This window comes from Ochotona princeps, chromosome 5 (genome assembly GCF_030435755.1).
Source record: "Ochotona princeps isolate mOchPri1 chromosome 5, mOchPri1.hap1, whole genome shotgun sequence".
In the NCBI taxonomy this organism is placed as follows: domain Eukaryota; kingdom Metazoa; phylum Chordata; class Mammalia; order Lagomorpha; family Ochotonidae; genus Ochotona; species Ochotona princeps.
Genome location: NC_080836.1, coordinates 7574218 through 7599275, shown reverse-complemented (window position 1 = coordinate 7599275; position 25058 = coordinate 7574218). Strand labels below are relative to the sequence as shown.

General features: G+C 40.2%; 1 protein-coding gene across 1 annotated transcript in view; it reads right to left on the bottom strand.

Moving 5' to 3' along the window:
* The window catches only part of LOC101533345 (contactin-associated protein-like 5), a 326990-nt gene that overhangs the window by 59809 nt on the left and 242123 nt on the right, over nucleotides 1-25058 (bottom strand). Inside the window, exons 16-20 of the mRNA XM_058664175.1 lie at nucleotides 19963-20119; nucleotides 9939-10066; nucleotides 9613-9783; nucleotides 9520-9540; nucleotides 54-307 (exon numbers count right to left, since the gene is read on the bottom strand). Coding sequence (XP_058520158.1) covers nucleotides 54-307; nucleotides 9520-9540; nucleotides 9613-9783; nucleotides 9939-10066; nucleotides 19963-20119 — 731 coding nt within the window. The remainder of the gene's footprint in view (nucleotides 1-53; nucleotides 308-9519; nucleotides 9541-9612; nucleotides 9784-9938; nucleotides 10067-19962; nucleotides 20120-25058) is intronic.

Below are 25058 nucleotides of genomic sequence, written 5' to 3'. Positions count from 1 at the left end.
CTTAAGTTCAGATCCAGTTATTGCCATCAATCTGGACTGCTATCAGAACTGACTTTGCATTTCTGTAGTAAGTTGCATATCACAGAAGCCAGCCAGATGGCAGTCATAGTACTAATGGCTGAAATGAGAATGATGGTTGTACTGGTGGTGATCATCAGGGTGGTGGCTGGGTGACAGAGGTGATGGTGGTGCTGTAGTTTGGTAGTGACAGTGAGAATGGTGGTGGTGATGATGGGAGTCTCTGGTATGGGGATGATGATGTAACTGACTATGATGGTGTTGCTCATGAAGGTGGTAATGATGTAGTCTTGGTAGTGATGACAGTGACAATAGCAGAGGTAATGAGGAGGTAGATGTTATATGGGATGGGGATATAATTGACTATGGTGATGGTGCTCATGGGGGTGGTGGAAGGTGGTGATGGTCATGATGCAGTCACAATAGTGATGACAGTGAGAATGGTAGAGGTGGCGAGGAGGTAGCTCTTATACGGGAAAGTTGACATAGATAAGAAAGGCAGTCCGATAAGTTCAATGAGTTTTATACCAGACACAACACCAAGCAATGACAATGGATTCTGTTATTTTAATCAACGAAATGACCCCAAGTGAAAAGTATTATTCTTGTTTTATGAGGAAAAAATGTTCTGGAAAAAAAAGTTGGTTCAAAATTTCTGAGATACTAAGCAAAATCTAACTTCAATGGCACAGTTCTTCACCATTCTCTTCTCTCTTCCAAACACATTAACTTATTGATTTAATCACAAAAGAATTTTCTAAAGCTTAAAGAAATGGTGAATTAATTATAAGTGAAGGCTAGCATGTCAGTCACCTGTGGGTAACTACGGCTTCTGCATGTCTGACTGTCTTTTCCTGTTCAGTACCTTGCCGTTGTCCCTTCTTTCCTATCCCACAGAGAGATAGCAGGAATATACCCAGAAAATAGGCATCTGCTTGACTGAATCATTAACTCCACAACCTCAGTGATTAGAGACATCCAAGCCCAAATGTCTCCATGGGCTACTACGTTCCCAGCCCTTGCATCCTAAGAGAAAGTCAGATTTAGGACAGAATGCCTCCATATGCAAAGTGTCTAACTCAAGAGCTGGGATCACGTCCCATGCTACTGAGTCCTGGCATGAAAAAGAGGTCATGAGGTCAGAGTAGAAATGAACCTGAGTTCTAAATCCTCTGGAACTTCAGGCAAAAAATAAAATCTCATTATGTTCTTATCTGTAAGATGGGACAAAAGCAATTCTCCATCATTAGGTTGTTTATACATGAATTCTGAAAAAAGTTCTTAGAACTCTGACAAGTAGTGTGTGCTCAGTAAGTAGTAGCTAGTACGATTTCCATATAACACGGTCTGCCAGCCCAGGTACATTGGCCTTGGCTTACAAATCCATGCGTTAAAGGGAATGAGTTGATGACAAATAAAGACCTACAGTAAAAGTGACCTTCTGTGTTGTGCCCTGATTCTAACGCAGACCACCAATAAAAACTTGCAGCCCTGTGCAGTATGACTGACTCCCCATTGATTTCTCTCTTCAGAACCCAGGGAAAGACTTCTGAGACTCTGGTGGAGGAGCATTGCAAGTTTGGGTAAATGTCTTCCTGCCATACTGCTCCTGTGGTTTTACGGTCCACCCATGACGGATACCCTGATGGATGACCGCGTGGTCACTAGCTGTCCCCCACCGGACTATTTTGCAATCTTTGTGCAAACAACCTCCCTCATTATACACTCAGCACCTATTACTGTCCTTCCACAGGGAACTCTCAATTAACTAAGTTTTTGTTCACTGAAGCATTGTCATGCTTAACATAGGAATGTGCCAGTGCAGTTTGCTTCAGATATTTTTAGATAGATACCAAGGTATTAGCTTAGTTCAGAGACTTTTTTATTATTTAACTTTACTCAAGTCTGTCTTGAAAACTTTAATATCTACCATGTTTACCTTCCTCTTAGAACTGAAAGGGAAATCAGTGAAGCACAATAGTTTAAAGGTACTTCAAAATTCTCATAGAAAGTAGAATTAAGAAATGCTTATTTTATGTAAACGTATTTCTAATTCCACAATATTTTTCATAGCATACATTTTCATTGAGGCTTGGGAGATATCTTACAAACACTTCCTGTGTATTGAGTGCTCACCACAAACCAGGCAGTTGCATGAATGAACACAAGCATTTTCCATGAATCAGATGACTAACAATGCCTCGCTACAGGTTTGTGAGACTCATGCTATTTTACACACAAGAGTATCAGGCAGAAGCATCTAAATAAACTCCAGTGAGGAAGGCTCACAGTCAGGCTCGGAAGCTTGTTTGTAATTGTTTTGCAATGCAGAATTCTTTCTTATGTTTGTATTTACTTATTTTTATGAGCTATAGAATGAAAGAAGGGGAGAAAGAGAACTCCCATTCACAAATTCCCTGTCCAAACACCCACATCAACTGCATTGTGCCAGGCAGGTCTCCCACGTGAGTGGTGGGGACACATCACTCAAGTCAGTATGTGCTCGCTCCAGGCTGTGCATGAACAAGATACATGAGTCAGGAGCAGAGCCAAGACTCAAACCGAAGCAGCCTGTTAGAGGTTGAGGATACCCGAACCAGTGTCTTAACAGCCACGAGACCAGCCACCCATCCCAGACTCACTTTGTAAACATCGTCTTCTGGGCCAAATTGTTGAAACAGATGCAGATTTCCTGGGAAGAGATTAAATATATAATGCAGATGCCTAGGAACAATCGAATTGAAAACTTAGCAAGTGTTCTACCCTACATGAGCTGGCAACTTTGTGGTGGGACATGTGAAGCAAACAGAATCCATCGCCGCCCCCTCATTCCGCCAGCTGGAGAGGTGGATATGGCCTAGTGGTCCTGGACAGGGACCCAGCAGTCTCTGGGGTAGGGAATGGGTTAATCATGAGTGAACGGTCTGATCTCTACTTCCCTGAAGTGTTCAATGAATACTTTGTCTGCAGCTCCTGCTTTGTGGATGAAAATTACTCTAAGAAGTCAACTCGGCTTTCAGTGTTCCATGTTTTGCTTTTCTTTGCTTAACATTTTTAATGGATGGACTTTATTTGATTACAGCCAAGCTCTTCTCTGGACTCTAGGGATTCAGATATGAGTGAAAGAAGATGAGCTCTCGTCTTGATTTTGAGAAGACTGACCAAAGCAGGGAATGCTAAATTTTGTACTACTAATAAAATACCTACCAGGTGCTCCTTGGAGAGGTGAAGCCGTCCTGTATTAAAACCTCCTGGAAAACTTCCCTCATGACCTGGGGCAGAATGCATCATGGTGCCTACTGGGGAAGCCTCTACATGCCTGCTCAGCCTTCTTCCCAGGACCGGGTCTGGAATCCTCATGACCTGGGCCAAAATGCATCATGAGGTTAACGGGGAAGCCCCTCCAGGCCTGCTCATCCCTCCTCCCAGTACCAGGCCTGAACTTCCTGAAATGCACACCAACTTCCATTTCCGTGCCTTCAACCTCTACGCAAGGATGTGGAGAAACCTCAGGGCGCATGTATGAACTCCAGAACGTCAAGATCTCCGGCTAGAATTTGGCTCAGCCTTTAAGATGTCACTTAGATTGCCCATATCGCACAGGGTAATGCCTTGGTTTTAGTACCACTGCTTCTGACTCTAGGTTCCTGCTAGTGCACTCCTTGGGATGCAGAAATGAAAGCTCAAGTGCTTGGGCCCCTGCTATTCATACAGGACATTCAGACTCAGTTCTCATCTCCTGCTTTTGGCCTGGACTAGCTCTGACACTGTGGTCATTTGTACAGGATTTCAGCAAAATGCAAACCTCATTCTGCATCTGTTTTGTTCCTTCATCTATCTCTTTGCTTTTCAAATAATTTGAAATAAATTATTAATCTTTTATAAAAAAAGGTGTTGTGAAGTCTGCATGTACCAAGTTACTCCTTCTGGCCTGCTATGTATTCATATGAGCTAAATAAAGATCATTAACCTTTTGATGATATGGATTCTTCGAGGATCACATGGTATTTATGTTTTGTATCTCAAAAAAAAAAAAAATCCTGAACAAAAAGGACAAAGAGTTGTTTGAAAACAAAATGAGGAACTGATTGCCAATTTAGCATCTAATCAGAGTAATCATTCAATAACCTGGTAAACAATAATTAGCATTTTTTACTATTTTCTGAGATTTTGATTGTAATGTCTTCAAATTTGTAACACATTGAGTGATATCCTTAGATTGATACCTTTGAAATTCAAAAATTAAATATCTCTTTCTGTGTATTTATTATATATATATACAATTATACATGCTTATGCGCATGTGTGTGTATACATGCATATATATATATATATATATATATATAGTTAGTTAGTTAGGGATCATACAGACAATTGGAATGAAAAATGGAAAGATTAAGTCTTTTGTTTTAAAGATTTATTCATTTTTTATTGGAAAGGCGGATATACAAAGCGGAGGAGAGATAGAGAGGAAGATCTTCCGTCTGACTGTTCACTCCCCAAGTGACTGCAATGGGCAGAGCTGAGCCAATCCGAAGCCGGGAGCTCCTGGATCTCTCAGGCACAGGTGCAGGAACCCAAGGCTTTGGGCCATCCTCGACTGCTTTCCCAGGCCACAAGCAGGGAGCTGGATGGGAAGCAGGGCTGCCGGGATTAGAACCGGCATCTATATGGGATCCAGGCACATTCAAGGCAAGGACTTTAACCACTACGTTATCGCGCCGGGCCCAAGATTAAGCCTTAACCACTTAGAGAATACGATAATAACATATCCTGCATTAGCTCAGAAATAATATTAGGAACTATACTTCAAGCTAATAATTTTCATATATTGAAAAACAATATTTACTTATTAGTTTCATGTATTTTCCAACATTTTTTAGAAATTATATATTTCAATCCTGACAGTCACTTCAGAAAATAGCAACTGATTGCTCATGCCTGTCACCCTCTTCCTGATAGTATCCAAAATCTACTTTGGAAAATGACCTGCTGCTTAATTCTTCATTGAACTTTAGAAAAAGTTGGCCCCATTGCCAAGCATATGAAATGAACCCTGATATGAACCCATCTGTCAATTTTTACTGTTCTGGTCAGAATCACTGGTTGGCATGGGCTCCAGTGCATTTTACATTAAGGGTTAACGTAGAAAGAGGCGCCTATAGCTTTCTCACAGGTAGGGCTGGCTTTGGACTGCAGCGTCAGAGTAGAAAGTGAAAACACTACATGAGTAACAACACTATTCAGCTGTGTGCCCAACCAGCCCTGTGTCATCAGGATTTAGCCACACTTCCTACAATCAACACCTTCCTATTGTCTTATTTGCCAGTTCAGGTCAAGTTAGTAGTGGTCAGATATATCTGATTGGAGACTGCCCATATAGTCCCTTCGTCTACACAGCCCCTGTCTCATAGTTACCGAGACTTCGGCATATGGTGGCTCTGTATAAACCACAGACTAATGCCAAAAGGACACAATTTGAATGTCACCCCTCCAAGTGACACAGAAGGAAGTGGAATGAAAATTTTGGAAACATGCGATTCATTGTACAAAAATTTGGATAAATCCACTTGGGGAGCTGCTGTTTACACAGTTACAGGGAACACAACTTGGTGGTGGGAGTAATATCTATTCTGAGCCATCACATCTATTAAAGGGCCATTTCTTCTTCAAGGAGTTGGACAACAGAGATTTCTTGCTATGAATGATTTAGGGCACCGATATCATCTGCCCAAAATGAAAAATATGAATTCAATTATATTCCTGAAAAGTATGAAATACAAGATTTTCCTCCAATTTGGACTTGCTTACTTTCAAATCCCAGTAACAAAAAAATTAGGGATACATAAAATCTGGTTAAAAATTGTTATTGATTTAGAAAGTCAAGTTCACCAATTTCTTGATGAAGGATACTCTAACTAATAGCTTATATCTATGGATTTTAGATTATTTTTAAATACCAACTTACATCAAAAGCATTTTGTTTTGCACAAGCCGAAGGGCAAAACACAGTATGACAAAGTCTAAACATTGATATTACATTGTTATGTAATTAGCAGTAAATCGTCACTGATTACCATTTGGTGATACATCGTTGACGTTTGCTCATACTTCAACGAATCAAAAAGTCATATGACCTAATTTTATCAGGTTTACATTGAGGCTATTATGTCCATATTTTGAAATGCCTGGCACTGAATTTCGCAGTTTCAGGCCCTGGCCAATTTAAGTATAAGTGGTCTAATTTCACACCAAAGCCGCAAGAGCTCCCTCCCATTAATTGTCTTGCATCCTGGAGTAATAGAAGGTGTAAGTATCTACTTATAAGACCCCCTTCCTTATATGTATTGTGCTGTTACTTCAAAAGAAGCCCGTAGCTAAGTACTGATTGCTGGTGACTTACACAAACGTCTCTACCACCTCCTCATGGAATAGGTTTTGTCTCCTTTGCTGGAGCTCTCAGGTTCCCAATATTTGCTGCTCAGAGCCTACACTCAAGATTGTTTGACACACTGTTGTTACTGTGAAATGCAACACAGAAACTATCCCTTTATACCCAGAGAGACAGGGCATCTAACAGCAAACCTAAATCTTCAGGGTCATAGAGGCCAAAGTATTGAATACAGTCCATTCTGAATACAATATTAAGTGGGTAACACTGATTGTAGAGAACCTAAGAACAGTAGCATAAGTAACTAAACTTCTTATATTTCCATCTACACCATACATCACTAGTTCTTTAGTAATGCCAGGGATAATGTATTCCCCCACCAAAAAACAATCTATCTATCTATCTATCTATCTATCTATCTATCTTACATATCTATATCTATATTTATCTATCTATATCTATATATATATATTTGGTATTTAAACAGATCTATATATAATTGATGTTTAAACAGATGTAAATATATATTATATAAATATATATAGCTGGTGTTTAAACAGATGCGTGAGTTATTGTTAATTTTTGCTTATAGTTTAAAAACTTTTCAATCATATAGTTTATTGTTTATCATTTGATAATTATATTTGGGATGAACATTAGCACAGAAATCTCTAGATTTGTTTCTGAAAGAACAAGTACTCAGAATCTGATTTCCGCGTGTCACCATTTCTGCGCTAAGTATCTACTGTCAAAGGAACGAATGTAGAAGACAGAAATGGTGCACCAAGCGAGCTCTAGCAATTCTAACCTCTTAGCGAGGTCTAGATTTTTACCTATTAGATGAAATTTATGGTGAGCTTTGCTTTGAAAATATCTTTTGTTTGGGCCCAGCACCGTGGCCTAGCGGCTAAAGTCCTCGCCTTGAAAGCCCCGGGATCCCATAGGGTCGCCGGTTCTAATCCCAGCAGCTCCACTTCCCATCCAGCTCCCTGCTTGTGGCCTGGGAAAGCAGACGAGGACGGCCCAAAGCATTGGGACACTGCACCCGTGTGGGAGACCCGGAAGAGGTTCCAGGTTCCTGGCTTGGGATTGGCGCGCACCAGCCGTTGCGGCTCACTTGGGGAGTGAATCATCGGACGGAAGATCTTCCTCTCTGTCTCTCCTCCTCTCTGTATATCTGACTTTGTAATAAACTGAATAAATCTTTAAAAAAAAAGAAAATATCTTTTGGTTGCAGAGATGTTTGGAAGTTTTTAGAACTAATGAGGAAGGAGTACTTTGGCAGTTTATCATTTGGGGAATTTACTTAAAATAAAATTGACTTAAAATATTTACCAAGTATCTCTTTACATTTAGAATCCTTATTTGCATGAACATGGTTTCACCTAGAAAAAAAAATGTTCTACTTTAAGGTGAATTGACAGCATTCTTTGATCATTGAAAGGAAAGACAGAAGGAGAAATTAAGACAGTACTCTATATTCTCACGGGAACATGAACATTCATAGAGAATTGACTGATGCATTCATAGATAAATCTGAATAAGTGAGATTTCAGAAACAGACATTTTCATGTTATCACTGCAAAATAACTCTACATTGCATTTTCCCATGTTTCATAAAAAAACATTGGAATTGATCTAATAACAACAAATCTATATACTTTACCTTTTGTACTTATATATGCACATACAAATGTATGTATAGATGTATATATATAATATATATGTATATAAATATAAGTGTGTATATGTGTTTGCATCACACAAAATATTCATTAATATTTCACTTTCTCATCTCTTCATTTTACTTTATAATTGTTGTTGCATAGAACTGCTGTGTAAGGGGAGGGTGTTAAAAATGTGTACACTCATATCAAATGCAACTGATACAGCTCTGCAGAAAAAGCATCAGACCTCTTACTGGGTCATCACACTCTCCTTGTGGAAGGAGCAGCATCAGAGAAATTACCTTTGAAGTAAAGGTGCAGTGAAGCGATAAACCCCCAAAGTGACAGAAATATAATATTTGTATCTTCTTTCCGTGTGAAGTGTAATGAGAATGGCCCTGGGGTGCAGAAGCCTAAAGTCACAGATAAGGAGTACTTGTCCTTTAGACAGTAGAAACTGTAATGGGAATTCTTGGGCATTTTTTGGATGCATACAGAGTAAATTGTAAATGCTTCGCTGGGCATGGTAGAATACTGGCTAAAAGTGCAGCAGGAGTGAGTTGGGCTCACCCTGATGAAATGTTTACAGTGATTGACAGGTGCTGCCTGGACCCTATCTCCACCTGAACTAACATATACTCAATGCTGCACGTCATAGGCAGCTGGCCAACACACCCTGGGAACATGCATGTTCCAGAACATGCACAGAGCATGCACAGAGCAAGAAGTCTGCTCAACCTCGTTTCCAGGCCCTTGGCGAGGGGTATATAAAATCCCAGTCTCTTACACACTGGGCGGCTGTTCCCTCCATCAGGATACTGTGTCAGGTAGAAGTGTTCCATCAGGTTCTTCACAGACTAATAAATTTTGCTGGGATTTATTGTAGCTGGACTGCACTATTATCAAAATACAGAGGGAATACTGTGGGGAAGGGAGGGTGCAAGGGGAAATCCTTGAACCCAAAGAACTGCATCATGAAAAATTTAAAACATTAAAACTTTTAAACAACGCTTTTTTAAAAAAGGCTTATTCATTTTATTACAAAGTCAGATATACAGAGAGGAGGAGAGACAGAGAGGAAGATCTTCCGTCCGATGATTCACTCCCCAAGTGAGCTGCAATGGCTGGTGCACGCCGATCCGAAGCCGGGAACCTGGAACCTCTTCTGGGTCTCCCACGCGGGTGCAGGGTCCCAAAGCTTTGGGCCATCCTGGACTGCTTTCCCAGGCCACAAGCAGGGAGCTGGATGGGAAGTGGAGCTGCTGGGATTAGAACCGGCACCCATATAAAACTTTTAAACAATGATTTTTTCAAAACTCTCTCTCTCCATCTCTTTGTTTTTCTCTCTCCTTTCTAACTGCCCTGGAACCTAACAGTAAAACCAGAGATGAACATGAGATGACCACTGCAAATTTGATCAAGCTCCAGTGAAAGTAATTTGACAGTACATCAATTTACTAGGGGCTGGTGGAAAAGACAGGCGTTAAACATGTTCTGATGACTGGTGATGTTAGGTTTGTATCTCACGGCACTTACAGCTCATTTCAAGTCGGATGAAGTCTTTCATGCCAAGATTTTCCAGGAAAACTCCAGAAAAAGCCGTGGTTTTAAAGCAGAAGGAAATGTCGGCGCTGAATTCCACATGGAAGGCAGGGAAGTGGAGGAAAGAGCCTTCTGTGTCAAATGTGACTGCATTCCACAAGTGTCCTGCAAATGAGAAAACCCTTCAGCATCGGTCATCATTTTCCATGAGGTGTGGATGCCTGGGGATAATGGAATGTTTCAAGACCAGGGCACACGGGAGAAGAACCATCTTGTGCTCATGTAATGCAGAAAAAGCGTATTTTTCAGGTTATACTCACGATCTCCATAGCAACGCAAGGGACCAATTCTCCAAGCAGCGTCTAAGTTTGATCTGTTGGTATGAGTGATAACTATTTGAGTATCAGGCAACTGTTCTTTGAAGGAAAGCAAACCAGTATAATTCGTCCTGCAAAATATAAATTTACACACACACACACACACGAGAGGACAAAATGTGGGTGATCCAAGGAATCTCTGAAAATGTCCCTGATTTTGTAAAAAAAAAAAAAAGATTCTGCTGTTTGCAACAGGGCAACCACTAGATAAGGGGAACAGAAGGCCTTTCATGGCTCACCAATGTGTGCAAAAAGCTGGAATGCCAGTTATAAAATCTGTGGTTGGCTTCCAAACACAAATGCATTTTGCACTTTCCTCAATGTGCTGTTCAAAGTGCACTTTACAATGATTGTTACAGCTCATTGTGATTAGTAGCATCTCTCCTACTGGATGCAGTGCTAACAAGACATTAAACATCTTTCTTTCTGTTCAAGAGATTGGTTAGCCATCAGTGTGTTGGTTCAATGCGCTAATCTTTGAAGTGCAAGAACCAGCATCCCCTATGGGTACTGGTTCCTAGTTTGCATTCTGTCTACTCCACTTGTAACCCAGCTCCCTGCCTTTGACCTGGGAAAGCAGTGAAGGATGGTCCAAGGCACAGAGACCTGCTCCCACATGGGAGACCCAGAAGAAATACCTAGCTGCTTATATCAGTTCAGCTCAGCTCTGTCCATTGCAGCCAGTTGGGGAGTGAACTAGAGGATGGAAAATCTTTGTCTCTGTCTCTCACTCTGTCTGGTAATCTGCCTCACCAATGAAAAGAAAAACAACAAAAAGGGAGCCAAGGACTATCTTGTAGATAACATTAAATAGCCATCATAAATCCTACTTGAAGATTACTTCAATTTGGAAGTGGAGATACCTTTCCATATTCATCTCTATTTGCAAATAAAAGGAGGATGTAAAATGAAATCATTAAGTATACCGTGACAATAGAATATTAGACTATCTACCGTTTCTTATAACTATAATGTCATGACACACTTAAATAGTAGCATGTTGGACTTGTGACTATTGCTCAAGGATTATACTACTTAAATGATGAGAAACAGAACCGAGGCTAGTGGATGGGAGAATCTCTGTGCGTATGGAACTGTATCATGAATAATAATGTTGATGATGATGATGATGATAATAATAATACTAATGCAGACTATGCCAAGGTTGCATTTCAGACACCTGTCCGTGAATTTTCAGGCACCTTTATCTGCTTCTTATCAACTTTTAGCTGTAGATTAAAAGCAAGATATTATAATGAGAGTAGGGCATGTGGTTTTTCATTGTTCCATTCATGTCCAAAAGCTTGGCTTGGATAGATTTAAAATGCTCCTGCATCCAAAAAAATGATGTTTTTGAAAAGATTTTTTTTTGTTATTTGAAAGGCAGATTTTTCAGGAAAAAGGAGAAATAGAGATGTTCTTTCACTTACCCTTCAATCCCCAAATAGCCCAAATGGCCACAATGACCAGAGCTGAGCCTGTCCCCAAAGCTGGAAGCCAGGAATTTCTTCTTGGTTATCCATGTAAGAAGTTTGTATTTTAAATTGTTTTCCACACACTTTTCTATATTCTGCTATCTTTTTTCTCTATTATTTTATTTATTGCATAGAATAAGAAAAAATTTCAAGGGCAATGAGACATTAGAGAATTTCTAATTCTGATCCGCATTCATTTTCTGCTGTCTTATTCATCTGTCCACCTACTACTCACGTTCCTTTGATGTCAGTTGACACTCAAACTCACACGCACGACCTTCCTGCACTCATTGCTTTGTTCCAGTTCACCTTTCATGTGGGTACTTGTGATCTCCACATTTGTACTGCTGAGACTACAAACCCTGCCGTCTTGATTTCTCCCCTCTTCCTTACCTCCTCCGTTATTCTTGATGAATCACTTCCACTGCTCTATCATCATCTTCCCTACCTCGGTTCTAACTGGAGGCAGTCCAGTCTCTTTCTAGGTCTTGGGGATGGACTCCAAAACTCGCTTGCTGCTTCCTTCTCTCAATTCTCTGACTCCTCTCAGAACCACATTCTCAAACTGTGAATTGTTATTCATATTGTATTGCTTAAAAACATTTTAAGCAGTCTGTCTCTTATAGGTGAAGTCCAGGTTCCAATACACTTGACAGAACAGAACAGACAACATTATCATATTTAAAATTGCCATTATTTTTTATATAAAGAAACAATATTATTTCTGCGTCAAATGCACTGCTAGTGTTTGGGGCTACTATTCCAAGAATGTGGCGAGAGTAACAACCACAGCTTTGGGCATGAGTATGGCAGGTGCTTCTTCCTTCACCGACCATTGCTGTGTTATGTAAAGGTCCATGCACTACCTCATTGAGTCCTGAGAACCACTCTATGATCATGCTGTGACAATGACTTCAAAGACAGGAAACTGAGGTTCTGAGGGGTGTTGAGCCATCCTGGGATGGAGCATTTGCAAATGGAGAAAACAGAATTTAATCCAGAATGAGTTGCTAAAACATTCACTTATAAAACCACCGTATTCTGTGCTTCCAATACTGAAAATAAAGTGAAATTTGTTGTTTCTCATCTTTAACTTACATCTTCCAAATTGTGCTGAACTGATAATTCCAAACACACATCCTTCAGCTGCCCTTGGTCACTCTCAGGCTGACTGTCCACATTCTATTCACACAGGCTTGCTCCACACAATTGAAGCGCAATTGATTAGGATTTAGTTTGCTAATTTACAATCACCTTCCAATCTTGCATTCCCAAGATTCACTTGGATCATCTTGGCAGGGTTTCTGGGAGTCGATGCCATCTTCATTGTCAAGCTACACGATTACTCATTTGGTTTATTTCTGCTCAATGCACATAGCAATTTTTTATACGTAATTGCCCCAATGTTGCAAGAAATGGGGCCTAAATCATCCAGAATTTGTGGATTGAATGACATTTGATTACTCTGAAATGCTATTATTTCTGTACTTTTATTTATTTCATTGCATATATGTATACTCTCCTTCAACACTGGTCTAGCTTCCAATAGCCAGTATTGTCTCTCGCAGTTTACTGAAGTGACTGAGAAAATAAGAAAATGAAGGCATGCTAGATACATAGCTTATTGCTAACTCTGCCAATGCTTTTGAGACAGATACTGCCCCTTTTAAATAAAACAAGAATCTGAAGCTCAGAGAGATCAAACAATTCAGTTTCTTTAGTTAGTAAATGATAATCCTAGTATCTGAGCATCCTATTATATAAAATGTTACTTAGAAATTCATTAACTTTTGCATCCAGAAAATGGTGGTGCTGCCAGCTGAAGGTGGGTGTGTTCTAAATGTATCATGTGTGTTAACTCATGACATTTTCCCATAACCCTTACAAGCCAGAGATGTTCAGGAGGTGGGATCATTTTCTTTTCTTCTACATGATAAAAATAAAATCTACTCTTTCAGCACAATCCAGACAAGGATATTCATTTTCCCAGATAGAATGGCCAACCCTGAGATTGGGGAAGACCCTGAAGAGGACCCCAGCATTCCACTCTGCAGTCATATTGAGATGAAGGTGCCACTATGATATGCATGAAAAGAAGTAGTTGTGTTTTCCTGTGCAACTGTGTTCTGACTTCAGGGAGTTGTTAGCAGTCCTGAGCAGTGACAGGTTCCCCACCCCCCGCCCCACACGGTGTGAATATCAAATTTCAGACTGACACTCAGTGTTCTCTGTGAAGTCCTTTCAGCAATTTGACCTCTTCTCTCAAAAGCAAATATGCAGCACCTGAACTTCTAGGCTACGGTTCTATTCAATAACAACAATTGAAAAATGGGAACTCATTGTTGACCTAGTGGCTAAAATACTGCTTTGAACAGCTCAGGCGTAATTCTAGAATGCCTGATTTCATATCCAGATCACCTGTCTACTATGACATTCTGCTAACGCACACCATAGAAGATATCGGGAGGATGGCTCATATTGCTTGGCTGCCTCACACAAAAGCGACACGAGCAACAATGGAGAACTTTCAAGCAGTCTCTCTGTCTCTTTCTCTGTGTGTCTCTGTCTCTGCCTCTTCCTTTTTCTGTGTTTTTTTCAAACAAATGAAGTAAACAGTTAAAAAAGTATGTAAGATAAACTCTTTTGTAAAAAAAAAGATCGAAAAATTTAAAAAGGATAAATTACATTAAAAATTCCTTAACACACTGCTTCTAATCATGAAAATCACTTAAAATCAAGCATTCAATATGAAGAAATTATTCCATAAATATGATCATAAAAGTTATGAAATGTTGTGCTGTTGAAATTGACAAGGCACATCCATTTACTGTTTATGTAAGAAGGCCAATGAAAAATTCTAAGATATATTTTGCTTTAAAAACAAAATTCTGGAATTTGGTTTCTCTGATATGCTGCATGAGACGCTCCGTGCTGAACCCACAGTACTCTGAGAATAGGTATTAGTCCTTAAGCTTTTCAAAGGCATTTAATCTTCCTCTGAAGAACCTGTAGTCACTTTATAGTGCCGATCGTCAACATCAGCTCACTTAAAAGGCAAAATTCCGGGCTTTTCCAGCAGGATGCCCCATTACCTGATAGGATGAGGGATCAGCAGAGGGGTCACAGAAGGCATTACTATGACACTGACTGGCATTCAAAAACCATACTCGGGGCTAGAATGTGTAAGGCATACGTGGACCAATGCCCTGACACTCTGACCCCATTGGACGGTTTAGAAGGGCCGGTGGAGTCTATGCAGGAGGCATGACAGTCTATAGGACGCTCTGGGCTGACCAGAGCAACCTCTGGCATAGTCAACACTGGCTGGCAACAGGCCTGGTTGGAGAGCGTGGTGGAGGCCTTGGCTGCGTGGAGCCTACCACTAAGGGGCACAGGAACTGGAGGGAGGCTGAGTTCTGGTCGGGTCACAGTTGTAATCCCTTGGCACAAATATCAATTCGGCTTTGACGCACCATGCCGGATTAGACCACAGCACAGTTTGGTGCTCTGGAGGACCAGGATAGACGTTGGACGGGCTCGGCTAGGCCTCAACCCCATCTGAGCCATATATGAGATATGCGTGGGTATGGATGAGCCGTGGCTGGGCTGAAACTCTCAACAGCAGGAACCAGAATGGATTGAAGAGCGGTGCTGGCCGAAGGACCTGCTGGAATGCGTGAAGCCCGACACCATGAAGGAGTCGGAGGGAGGAACCTGAACAGATCCTCTGACAGGACACTGACTCTACAAATAAACGCAAGAAGCATGGAGGTAAATAACCCAGAAGAGGCTTTGGAATGTGACCCACTGGAATACACTTGGCTCGGGTTGGGGCAGACCAGGCTGAGTCGGTTCACGTCATCCACTGGCAAGCCCAAGTGCTGAAACTGTGTGGGGGCCTGGCCGGGTTTGGTTGCGAAAAAAAAAAAAAAAAAAAAAAAAAAAAAAAAACAGTACAAAACACAAAATGCCAAGGTGAAATGGCCTGTGCTAGCAGGGAATGCAACACCCGACACCCGACCAGCACTCCTCCCACTGGTTTAGGTGAGGGACAAGAGTGTGATGGGCAGAGCCGGGGAGAGATGCGATACTCATTGGTTCCAATAGAGGTCGGGGCTCAGAAGAGAACCAACCCAGGGGTTAAAACCATCAGCTGATCGGAGTGATGGACGGTGGCGGGCACTGTGCTTACTAGTAGTACATGTAGGAGCCTGGACTGGGAATGCCTCAAAGTTTTTTTTAGGGGGATTCCCCTGAACAAAATGGAGGAATCAAAGCATTAATCAAAAAAAGATGGAAAATGGAGTAGATGAATCAACCACCTCAGCTTTATGCTTGCAGCGGAAAACTGGACAAGGGGAAACCCTAAGACGGACTATGTCAATCAGTGGACTCTGCACCAGCCTCATCATACCTGGACTGTTGCTGATGATATGTTGGTGCTTCTAATTGATCGAGGTGACGCTCTGCTGGCTCTGCCTACAAACCTGAGAGGGCCTCCCTAAGAGGCGGTTGAACTTGAACTGGACAAGTGGGATGCTGGACTCTGTATGGTGTAAACTTTTAATTAGGGAATCTCAACGGAACTTGAGCTGTGGTTATGCATCAAGGTGAAGGAATTCATGATGGGGGAAGGGTTTGGGGTGAAGGGGGGGGAATCCCAGTACCTATGAAATTGTGTCATGTAATGCAATGTAATTAATGAATAAATGAATATTTAAAAAAAAAAAAGATGATATGATGTTATGTATAACATGTTATGTTTTGAATGTTATATGTTGTGTATAAACTAAAATTGAAGTATAGGTGAGGTGGTCACAGAAGGTGGCTGGGAACCCGCATTTACTTTTAACATATTGGTTACTCATTACTATGTCAATTAATTCCATAATGATGTAAATTTTTGCTGATGGTATGTTGGAGCTTTCAATTGACTGGGATGATACTCTGCTGGCTCTGTCATCAGACCAGAGAGGGTATACCTAAGAAGCCGTTGAACTTGACGGGATGACGGGACAATAAGATGCTGGACTCTATGTTTGGTATACGCTTGCAATGGGGAAATCTCAACTGAACTTGAGCTGTGGTTATGCAGCAAGGTGGAGGAATCCACCATGGTGGGAGGGTTTGGGGAGGGGTGGGGAGAACCCAAGTATCTATGTAACTGTGTCACATAATACAATGTAATTACTGAAGTTAAATAATAAATAATTTAAAAAAAAAAAAATAAAGTGAATCAAGAAACCAAAAAAAAAAAATAAAAAAAAAATAAAATTGCAGATGAAGATATCTAGTTTTGCCTCAAATTTAGTTACAACTTAAATGAAAAATTGTCAATATTTGTGAAGATACCTTATAACTCAACTACCGTTTCTAAGAGCAAATTTTTTTTCATTTAGAGTAAAGTTTACGAGGATTAAAAGTGGCAATCTGGCAGGAGATTCTGCTTTTGAATTTTAAAACTGCTGAAATATTTTGATTCTTTTAAAATAAAGATAATATATGTTTTTATTTTAAAAAGTAATCCTATTTTAAAAGAAAAAAATCACTTTGATTTATGTAAGATTTTGCAGACCAAACCTGACAACACTAATGAGACTATGAAAAAGACTAAAACGGCAATAATTTCACCCTACTTATTTGGATCTAAGTGAAAGCTAATCTTACCTGTGTGATCCATGAACTTCCTGGCAGGCAATATATTAAAATAGATGCCCATAACTAGATGTTTGTTGTAGTGAATTAGACACCACTTCGAATGCTATGTATTGAAGCACACGAATTCTAGCGCTGGTTACACTCTCAGCTCCAGCTAGAGAAAAGCCTGTGAGTGTCGGCTTAAGCAGTTGGTCTCACACCATCGATGTGATGACCTGGATACAGCTCTTGGCACCTGACTTTATCCCAGCTCAGTCATTGCTTTTGTTATCATTATGGGGAGTGAACCAGCAGAGGTGAGGTGTTCATTGGTCTGTGTTTCTCTCTCTGCATCTCTGCCTTTTGAACAATCCAAAGAAGTAGGGATCAAAACTGCATGACCTTTTTAAGTGAAGTTGTATTTGTGTATGCCAATAGTTCAAGTCAAATGTTGCATAAAACACACAAATGCAAAATATTAACCTTGGTACCGACTTTGAGTTCTATATCCAATGCAATGTTTGTAATTGCTCAAAAAATGAATTCACAATTTTTCTCGATTTGTGGAACTTGAAAGATAACTAATTACAACTTCAGTACACATCTTTGTTTCTTATAAGTATAAAATGAGCATTTCTTAAGTATATTTTGCTTTCTAGAATGCATAGATCAAAAACTATTCATAATCAGAATATTCCTGATTGGATGATAAATGGTAGCATCATCAAATAAAATGAAAAAAATTCTCCTTATTGCTATCCGATTCAAAACACCAACTACATAACTCCGTCTTTGGATCTATAAATTAGTGATTTCAGTTTTGAAATTAAACATTAAAGTTTGAGTGTGCTATTCTTTCATTCATGTTCTTCTTTTTAAATGTGCAATGCCTTTCTATGCTACTAAAACACATAAAAAACATACTATCTTTACAAATCTTGAAGTAGATATTAGGTGTAGTAATTGAGATAGAGCGTGGGGCACTGGTATTCCAGAGTAGAGTGACAAAATGAAGCTCTGGCTCCACTTTTGTTTCCAGATTCCTTTGAATGGCCGTCCTGCAAAGCTGTAGGTGATGACTCAGCTTACTGTGTCTGTCACCCACATGGGAAACGCAGTGGAATTCCTGAAAATCCTATATGAAGCTACTGCAGCATATATAGCATGCAGGGAAATACAATGGCTAAACGGTATACAATAAAAACAACAAAAATATGTTATTGACCAGGTGGAGAGGATGAGAAGAAAGAAAATCACACCATCGGTCCATCCATCTATTCATCTATCCATTAATTTACTCATTCATTCATTCAGCAGTGAGTGCACAGATTCTTACATAGCAAGGTTTTGAACCTGGTTATATTGCGAATTCTATCTATTAAATAGGCGAATGAGTAGAAACTCACACAGACCATTCATCATTTCTGTCTGTATGGGGAAAAGTTACAACCAAACTCAATAAGCTATAGAAGAAATCATGAGTGAATTCACAAGAGGTACAACTCACCCATTAGTGATCACACAGCATTAGCTATCTGGAAGGCATCCAGCCGTGGTGTGTCATAACTGATTTTCCTTTCCCTTAGGACTCAGGATTTGAGCCCTAGCTTAGATGCCACTAACGTGAGGAACCATGAATCCACACAGCCTACAGGCCTGCGAGTTACATAGGTTGATTTCTGTCTAAATCAAAGGCAGTCTGGGGCACCAAAAATTAGATTGAATGAAAAAGCTGAGAAGCCCTAAACTCCTAGGAATGTATCAAGCATTATCTCAGAAAGTTTCTCAAGAAGGAAATAAAGGATGTATTTGAAACTCAAAATCCTGGGACCTCTAATGTTTTCCAAAGTCACAAGCAGGGAGCTTAATGGGAAGTGGGGCAGCTGGGACTAGAACCGGTGCCCATATGGGATCCAGGCACATGCAAGGTGATGACTTTAGCCACTAGGCTCTTTCGCCCAACCTAAATAAAATAAATCTTTTTAGAAGGTTAAAGGGCTGTGTGTTCATGTGTTATCAAATGTGTGAAGACGGAAAGGCTGGAATCACAGGATAGGAATACCAGTGGACAGCACCAAAGAAGACAAAAGTGAGCCTATGCTGACGGTAGCAGGTATTTTTCTGTCGGCACAACATTTAACAGCCCCACAGGGGCCCATTCCCAGAGTTTATAGTTGCCATACTTTCATGATTCCTGTTCTTCAAAATTTCCTGAATTTTTTTGGATGTTTGGCACCTACATAGAAGACTGAAATTGAGCTGTACATTTCTGGCTTCACCATAGCCTACACTGACTGTCACAGGTGTTGCGGGGTGGTGAAAAAGACACATCACCCTCTCTTTTCTTCCTCCCTACAGTCCTGTCTCTTTCCCTCCTTTCCTCCCTTTCACCTTCCCTCCTTCTCTTTTCAAATGTATATATACTTTCTAAATACATGTAATTTAAAAGGAAGAGAACAATCGGAGGTGACTAGAACATCAGTGAGAGAGCTGGGGAAATGTCTGTGTAATTACTCCTGGCTGTGTCTGCCACCGCTTTGCTCCACACCTGTGTTCTACCTGTTATAGAATCACTCTTTTAATTGCAGAGGTCACGGCTCCATTCTACTCCTTTTGAGTATGCGTTAGACTAATACAGAGATTGTGATGTGACCACATACCTTTGGTTGCTTCCTTCAGTCATAGCACATAAAACACTAGAATTGACCACTTTCAGTGCTAAAAGTCATCATTACCAAGAAGGGGCCTTCACTCATTTGAATTTCTCATCTACACCTTTCTCTCTTTGGGGGAAGTTTTATGGATCACTGTATGTGCTGTGAAGACAAGTAAAGACAGTTCACAATTCCTCTTACCATTCGTCCTTGTCCATATCACAGTTGCAAAAGTGTGGGATGTCCAGGAAACCTTTGTCCAGGCCACATTCACACTGCTGGGAGGTGGGTGGGGAACCTCCCCAGAATGGAAACTTCTCCTTGGACCGCCCGATCCACCAGATGTATGGTGCTCCATCTGGAAGACAAAAGACTTCACAGGTCAAGGGGAGACTGAAAAAAGACATATTTATGAATACATACTAGTGCATATAAGCAGTGTTTTCATCAGAGCTATTTTCAATAGAGAGTCTTCAAAAAGTTATTAATAATGGAACTTCAAGGCACAATCATTTAAATACAAAAACATTTTTAATTTCACACATATTTTAGTGGTTTTTGAAGTCTCCTGTAGGAGAATTTAAAAACTGCTTTGCACCAGAATAAACCTATATTCTGGTTTAATTTCCCACAAACTTCTTGTTTTAAGTTTTATTTGTTTATTGTTTGAAACTGAAAGAGAAGAAGAAACGATCACAGATACAATTCCTATGCACTGCTTCACATTTCAGCTTTGCTCAGCAACTGGGCCTGGACCAGGCTGAACGGAGGACCTAGCAGTGAATCCAGTTTCTAATACATCCAGGAAGCTGGCATCAGGAGCAGAGTTGGATCTTGAAGCCAGGCACTCAGATGTGACCTAAACCTGATAAGTAGTCAGTTTGCACCAAAGGAAAGGAAAGGAAAGGAAAGGGAAGGGAAGAGAAGGGAAGGGAAGGGAAGGGAAGGGAAGGGAAGGGAAGGGAAGGGAAGGGAAGGGAAGGGAAGGGAAGGGAAGGGAAGGGAAGGGAAGGGAAGGGAAGGGAAGGGAAGGGAAGGGAAGGGAAGGGAAGGGAAGGGAAGGGAAGGGAAGGGAAGGAAAGGAGAAGAGAAGAGAAGAGAAGAGAAGAGAAGAGAAGAGAAGAGAAGAGAAGAGAAGAGAAGAGAAAGAAGGAAGGAAGGAAGGAAGGAAGGAAGGAAGGAAGGAAGGAAGGAAGGAAGGAAGGAGAAAGAAAGAAAGAAAGAAAGAAAGAAAGAAAGAAAGAAAGAAAGAAAGAAAGAAAGAAAGAAAAAGCGAGCCAAGCAGGATACACTAGTGTCTAGACTGTAGCCTTGCATGTGCTGGAATAGCATATAGGAGCTGGTTCCTGTCCTACTGCTCCACTTCCCTTGCAGCTCCATGCCTGTCACCTTGGAAGACAATGGAGGATGGCCCAGAGCCTTGGGACCCCCAAACTGCATGTAAAACCTGGAAGAAACTCCTGGCTTCTGGCTTCTGGCTTTGGATCAGCCCAGCTGTGGTCACTGGGGCCACTTGAGGAGTCAACCAGCAGAGAGAAGACCTTTGTCTCTCATTGTGTCTGTAAATCGAACTTTCCAGTGAAAATAAATAAATCTTAACAAGAAGGAGACAGAGAACAAAAAGAGCAAAAAGAATAAACAAGAAGTCAGTAAGAACCCATTCTACAAATGTCTACAAGAATCAAGATTCCCTTCCAATTAGCCACATCAATGAAATCATGAAGGAAATTGAGTTTGGCTTTCCCATTGCTAATAGACAAACTGCTCTTCATTTATTTCTGTTTTTGAAACATAAACAATGATTGTGTGTCTCATATTCATTAGAGGAACAGACAAAAATTTGGTGGAGCCCACAGACTGCACACATTAGTGAAGGCTGGAAGCAGAGCACAGCAGCCCTGAAAGACGAATGGGTGAGGACAGCTTTTCTAATGAATACGATATGAGGAAATTTGCAATTACCCTGACCAGAGAGAAGTAGCTAGAGGATCACCAGCCTAATAATATCGCAATAAAATAGAATTGTGTGTTGCATTTCCTATCTTACATTCCCAAATCTGAATAATATTTATTAAGCATCCTTCTGCTTATGTTTATTTTAAGGATTAGGAGAAAATAAAATGGGGGTAGATTTCCTGCCTTCAGGATTTTCTGTTCTATTATCCACAAAGTCCATTTAATTACTCTGAAAGATATGCAATTGTAAATAGTTGAAAATAGTCATCTTGGTATTTTGAAACAAAAAAGTTCATTTAAAAGAATAGTTTAAGTGTTAAAACTTATAGTTAAATGTTCAAAGAGCAATCAACTGAGATTTTGACAGTAATTTACTTAAAGACAAATATGATTGGGCCTGGCGAGGTAGCATAGTAGCTAAGGTCCTCACCTTGGAGGTACCAGGATCTCATATGACTCCGGTTTTCCCTGCCACCCTGCTTTCCATCCAGCTTCTCCAGGGGAGTCAGGAAAGGCCTGATTACATTCTGTTGCTCATGCATTATGAATTCATGTTGTCCTTAATCACATCCTGGGAATTTCAACAGCCTTTTGTCTTGCATATGAGCCTACCAAGCGTAGGTCGGTTCAGAACAAATATTTAGGATTTGAAAATATAAAATAGCTAACTTGCACATTAGGGTGTAATTTTCATTGAACCTCATTTTTGGATCATGAAAATTCATTGAGGTTTCCTTTCCTGATTTGTGAATTCACAATGTGATCCTTCAAAAAAAGATGAAGGGACTTCAAAGCATCTTATGGTCGTTAATCTAGTATGTTAACACTTAAATTCTCAATGTTGCCTCTGTAATAAATATTCCTTTGATCATCTTATATTCAGCTATAACTTGTTGGAACTTCAATACCAAAACAGACTGTGTATGTAATACAAATAGGTATCTAGAGATATATCTCTTTTAAGAAGGAATAATATTACATGTATCTACTCACCTGCTTGATTTATTATATTTTCAATGAAGTATGATCAGCAAATGTGAACACACAACGAATGAGTAAGGAGACTGATTAGACACATTTTCCTACAGAGAAAAGCATCCAGAACAGAAGAGGTGAACTAATGTTGGATTGATACATGACATTATTTTACATAGAGAAAATTCTAAAGTCTCCACCAAAAAATGCTGTCAGAATTAGAATGAATTCAATTAAGTTGCAGGATACTAAATCAACAAGCAGAAAGTAGTAGTACGTGTATACGATAACAATATCTATCTGAAAAAAAGACACAAGGAAAATAATCCTGTTTCAAGTGCACCGGAAGAAAACAATGCTTAGGGCTGAATGTAACCAAGGACGTGAAATGATTCTGCAGTGAACACTGCCAAGCATCAATGGCAGGCATTTTAAATGACAAACATAAATAGAAAGATCTCCTGGGTTTATGGAATGAATGAATTTATATTGTTGAATTGTCTAAACTCTGCAAAGTTGGTTGCAGATCCAATGAATTTACTATCAAAACATTCTGAAATTTTACAGAAACAGTAAAAGTAATTCTGCTAGATCATAAATGATCCCAAATTGCCAAATCAATCTTCAGTCAGAGGAGCAATATTAGATTTACCACATTTCTGTTTTTTAAAAAGATTTATTTCTCTTTATTGGAAACTCTGATTTACAATTAGAGCAAGTGAAAGACAGAGAAAAAAAAAATCTTCCGTCTGCTGATTCACTCTCCAAGTGGCCACAACGGCCAGAGCTGAGTCGATCTGAAATCAGGAGCCAGGAGCCAGGAACTTTTTCTGGGTCTTCCACATGGCTGTAGGGTCACCAGGCTTTGGATCATCCTCTACTACTTTCCCAGGCCATAAGAAGCAGCTGAATGGGAAGTGGAGCAGCTGGGACACAAATCAGTACACAGGGATCCTGACACAAGCGAAATGAGGGCTTTAGCCACTGAGTTATCATGCCAAGCCCCCACCATTCTTGTTTAGAAGAATAAAGCTACTGTAATCAAAGTAGTGTGATACTATCATAAAAGCAGACACATAACATCTCTGTAAGACAGCTTTCAATTTGCATGGGAGTTACACACATCCCAATTGATTCATCATGGTTGACTTTAATAATAAACAAAAATACACTGAATATATCAAAACCTCTAAAATACCATAGCTCAGCATGAAACTCCATTATAGCTTGGGTTTTCAGTGCCTGTGACCTAGAACTGCCCAGGACTGCAAGGATGAACCTCACAGCATCTGGCTAGCACAGCAAAAGATCAAAATTCAAAGCATGACTTATCCTGAATGTGTTTCTTTCGTGCTACTATAATGTCAACATATTGTAAGCTAAGGAATATTTATATTTGGAGATAAGGGATTAAAAGAATAAAAGCTAAGCTAAGAAAGGCAATTCTTGTGAGGTCCTGATGCAGTTTGACAGGTGTGTTTACACAGCTAATATTTTAGGAGAGACCCTAGGGTTCTCACGAACTGCCAAAGAGGAGAGGTGACAGAAGGAACAGAAACCTGCCGGAATGTTGTTGATGGACTTCCATCCTCAAAAACTGTGAGCAAATGCGTTTCAGTCACCTGGTCACCCTGCCATGGCAGCTCTAGTGAAACAAAGTAGCAACGTAAAGGTTCGTGCTGCATTTTCAGAATTTTCCATTTTAAGATGTCCAGGACATTGAAGGCGAGCTCTAACTTCCCTTAAATATGAAGAGGAATAATGCCCACTGTGAAAACAGTGATACAATTTTAGTTTGCTTGCTTCTTTTCAGAAGCTTCTCACTTAGATGTCTTCAGTTTGCTTGTTTCTTGTCTGGCCAATCTGCTGCCAATGCCTCACAGGAGCCAGGAGCCAGGAACTTTCTCTGGGTCTTCCACATGGGTGTTAATCCTTTATTAAGGATTAGCAAAGCAGATATCTGTGTGACAGTTCTGAATGCCATAAAATCCCAATCCGGCATGGACAGGGAGGTGGTTGAGGGCGGGATGACTGTGAGGATACACTCTCTTCCTCTTTGTAATAACATTAGCCATTTCCTCCCGGCAGGAGGTGTGCTGGCATTGAGAAAAGGTAGATACAGGAACAGAAAAATGCTTCACCGAGTATGGAAGAGTTTTACTCATGCTGATAGAAACTGGTGTATGCCACAGGTATCTTCAACTGAAAATCTAACACTCAACATTCTTCAGAGTAAACAATTTTTGAATACCATCATGGTGTCACAAATGAAATACTTCATTATATGAAATGATGTTTCACGTGCAAAATGATAAAAAATATTTCATGAAATTATTTTCAGGCTACAGATATAAGGTACAAGCAAA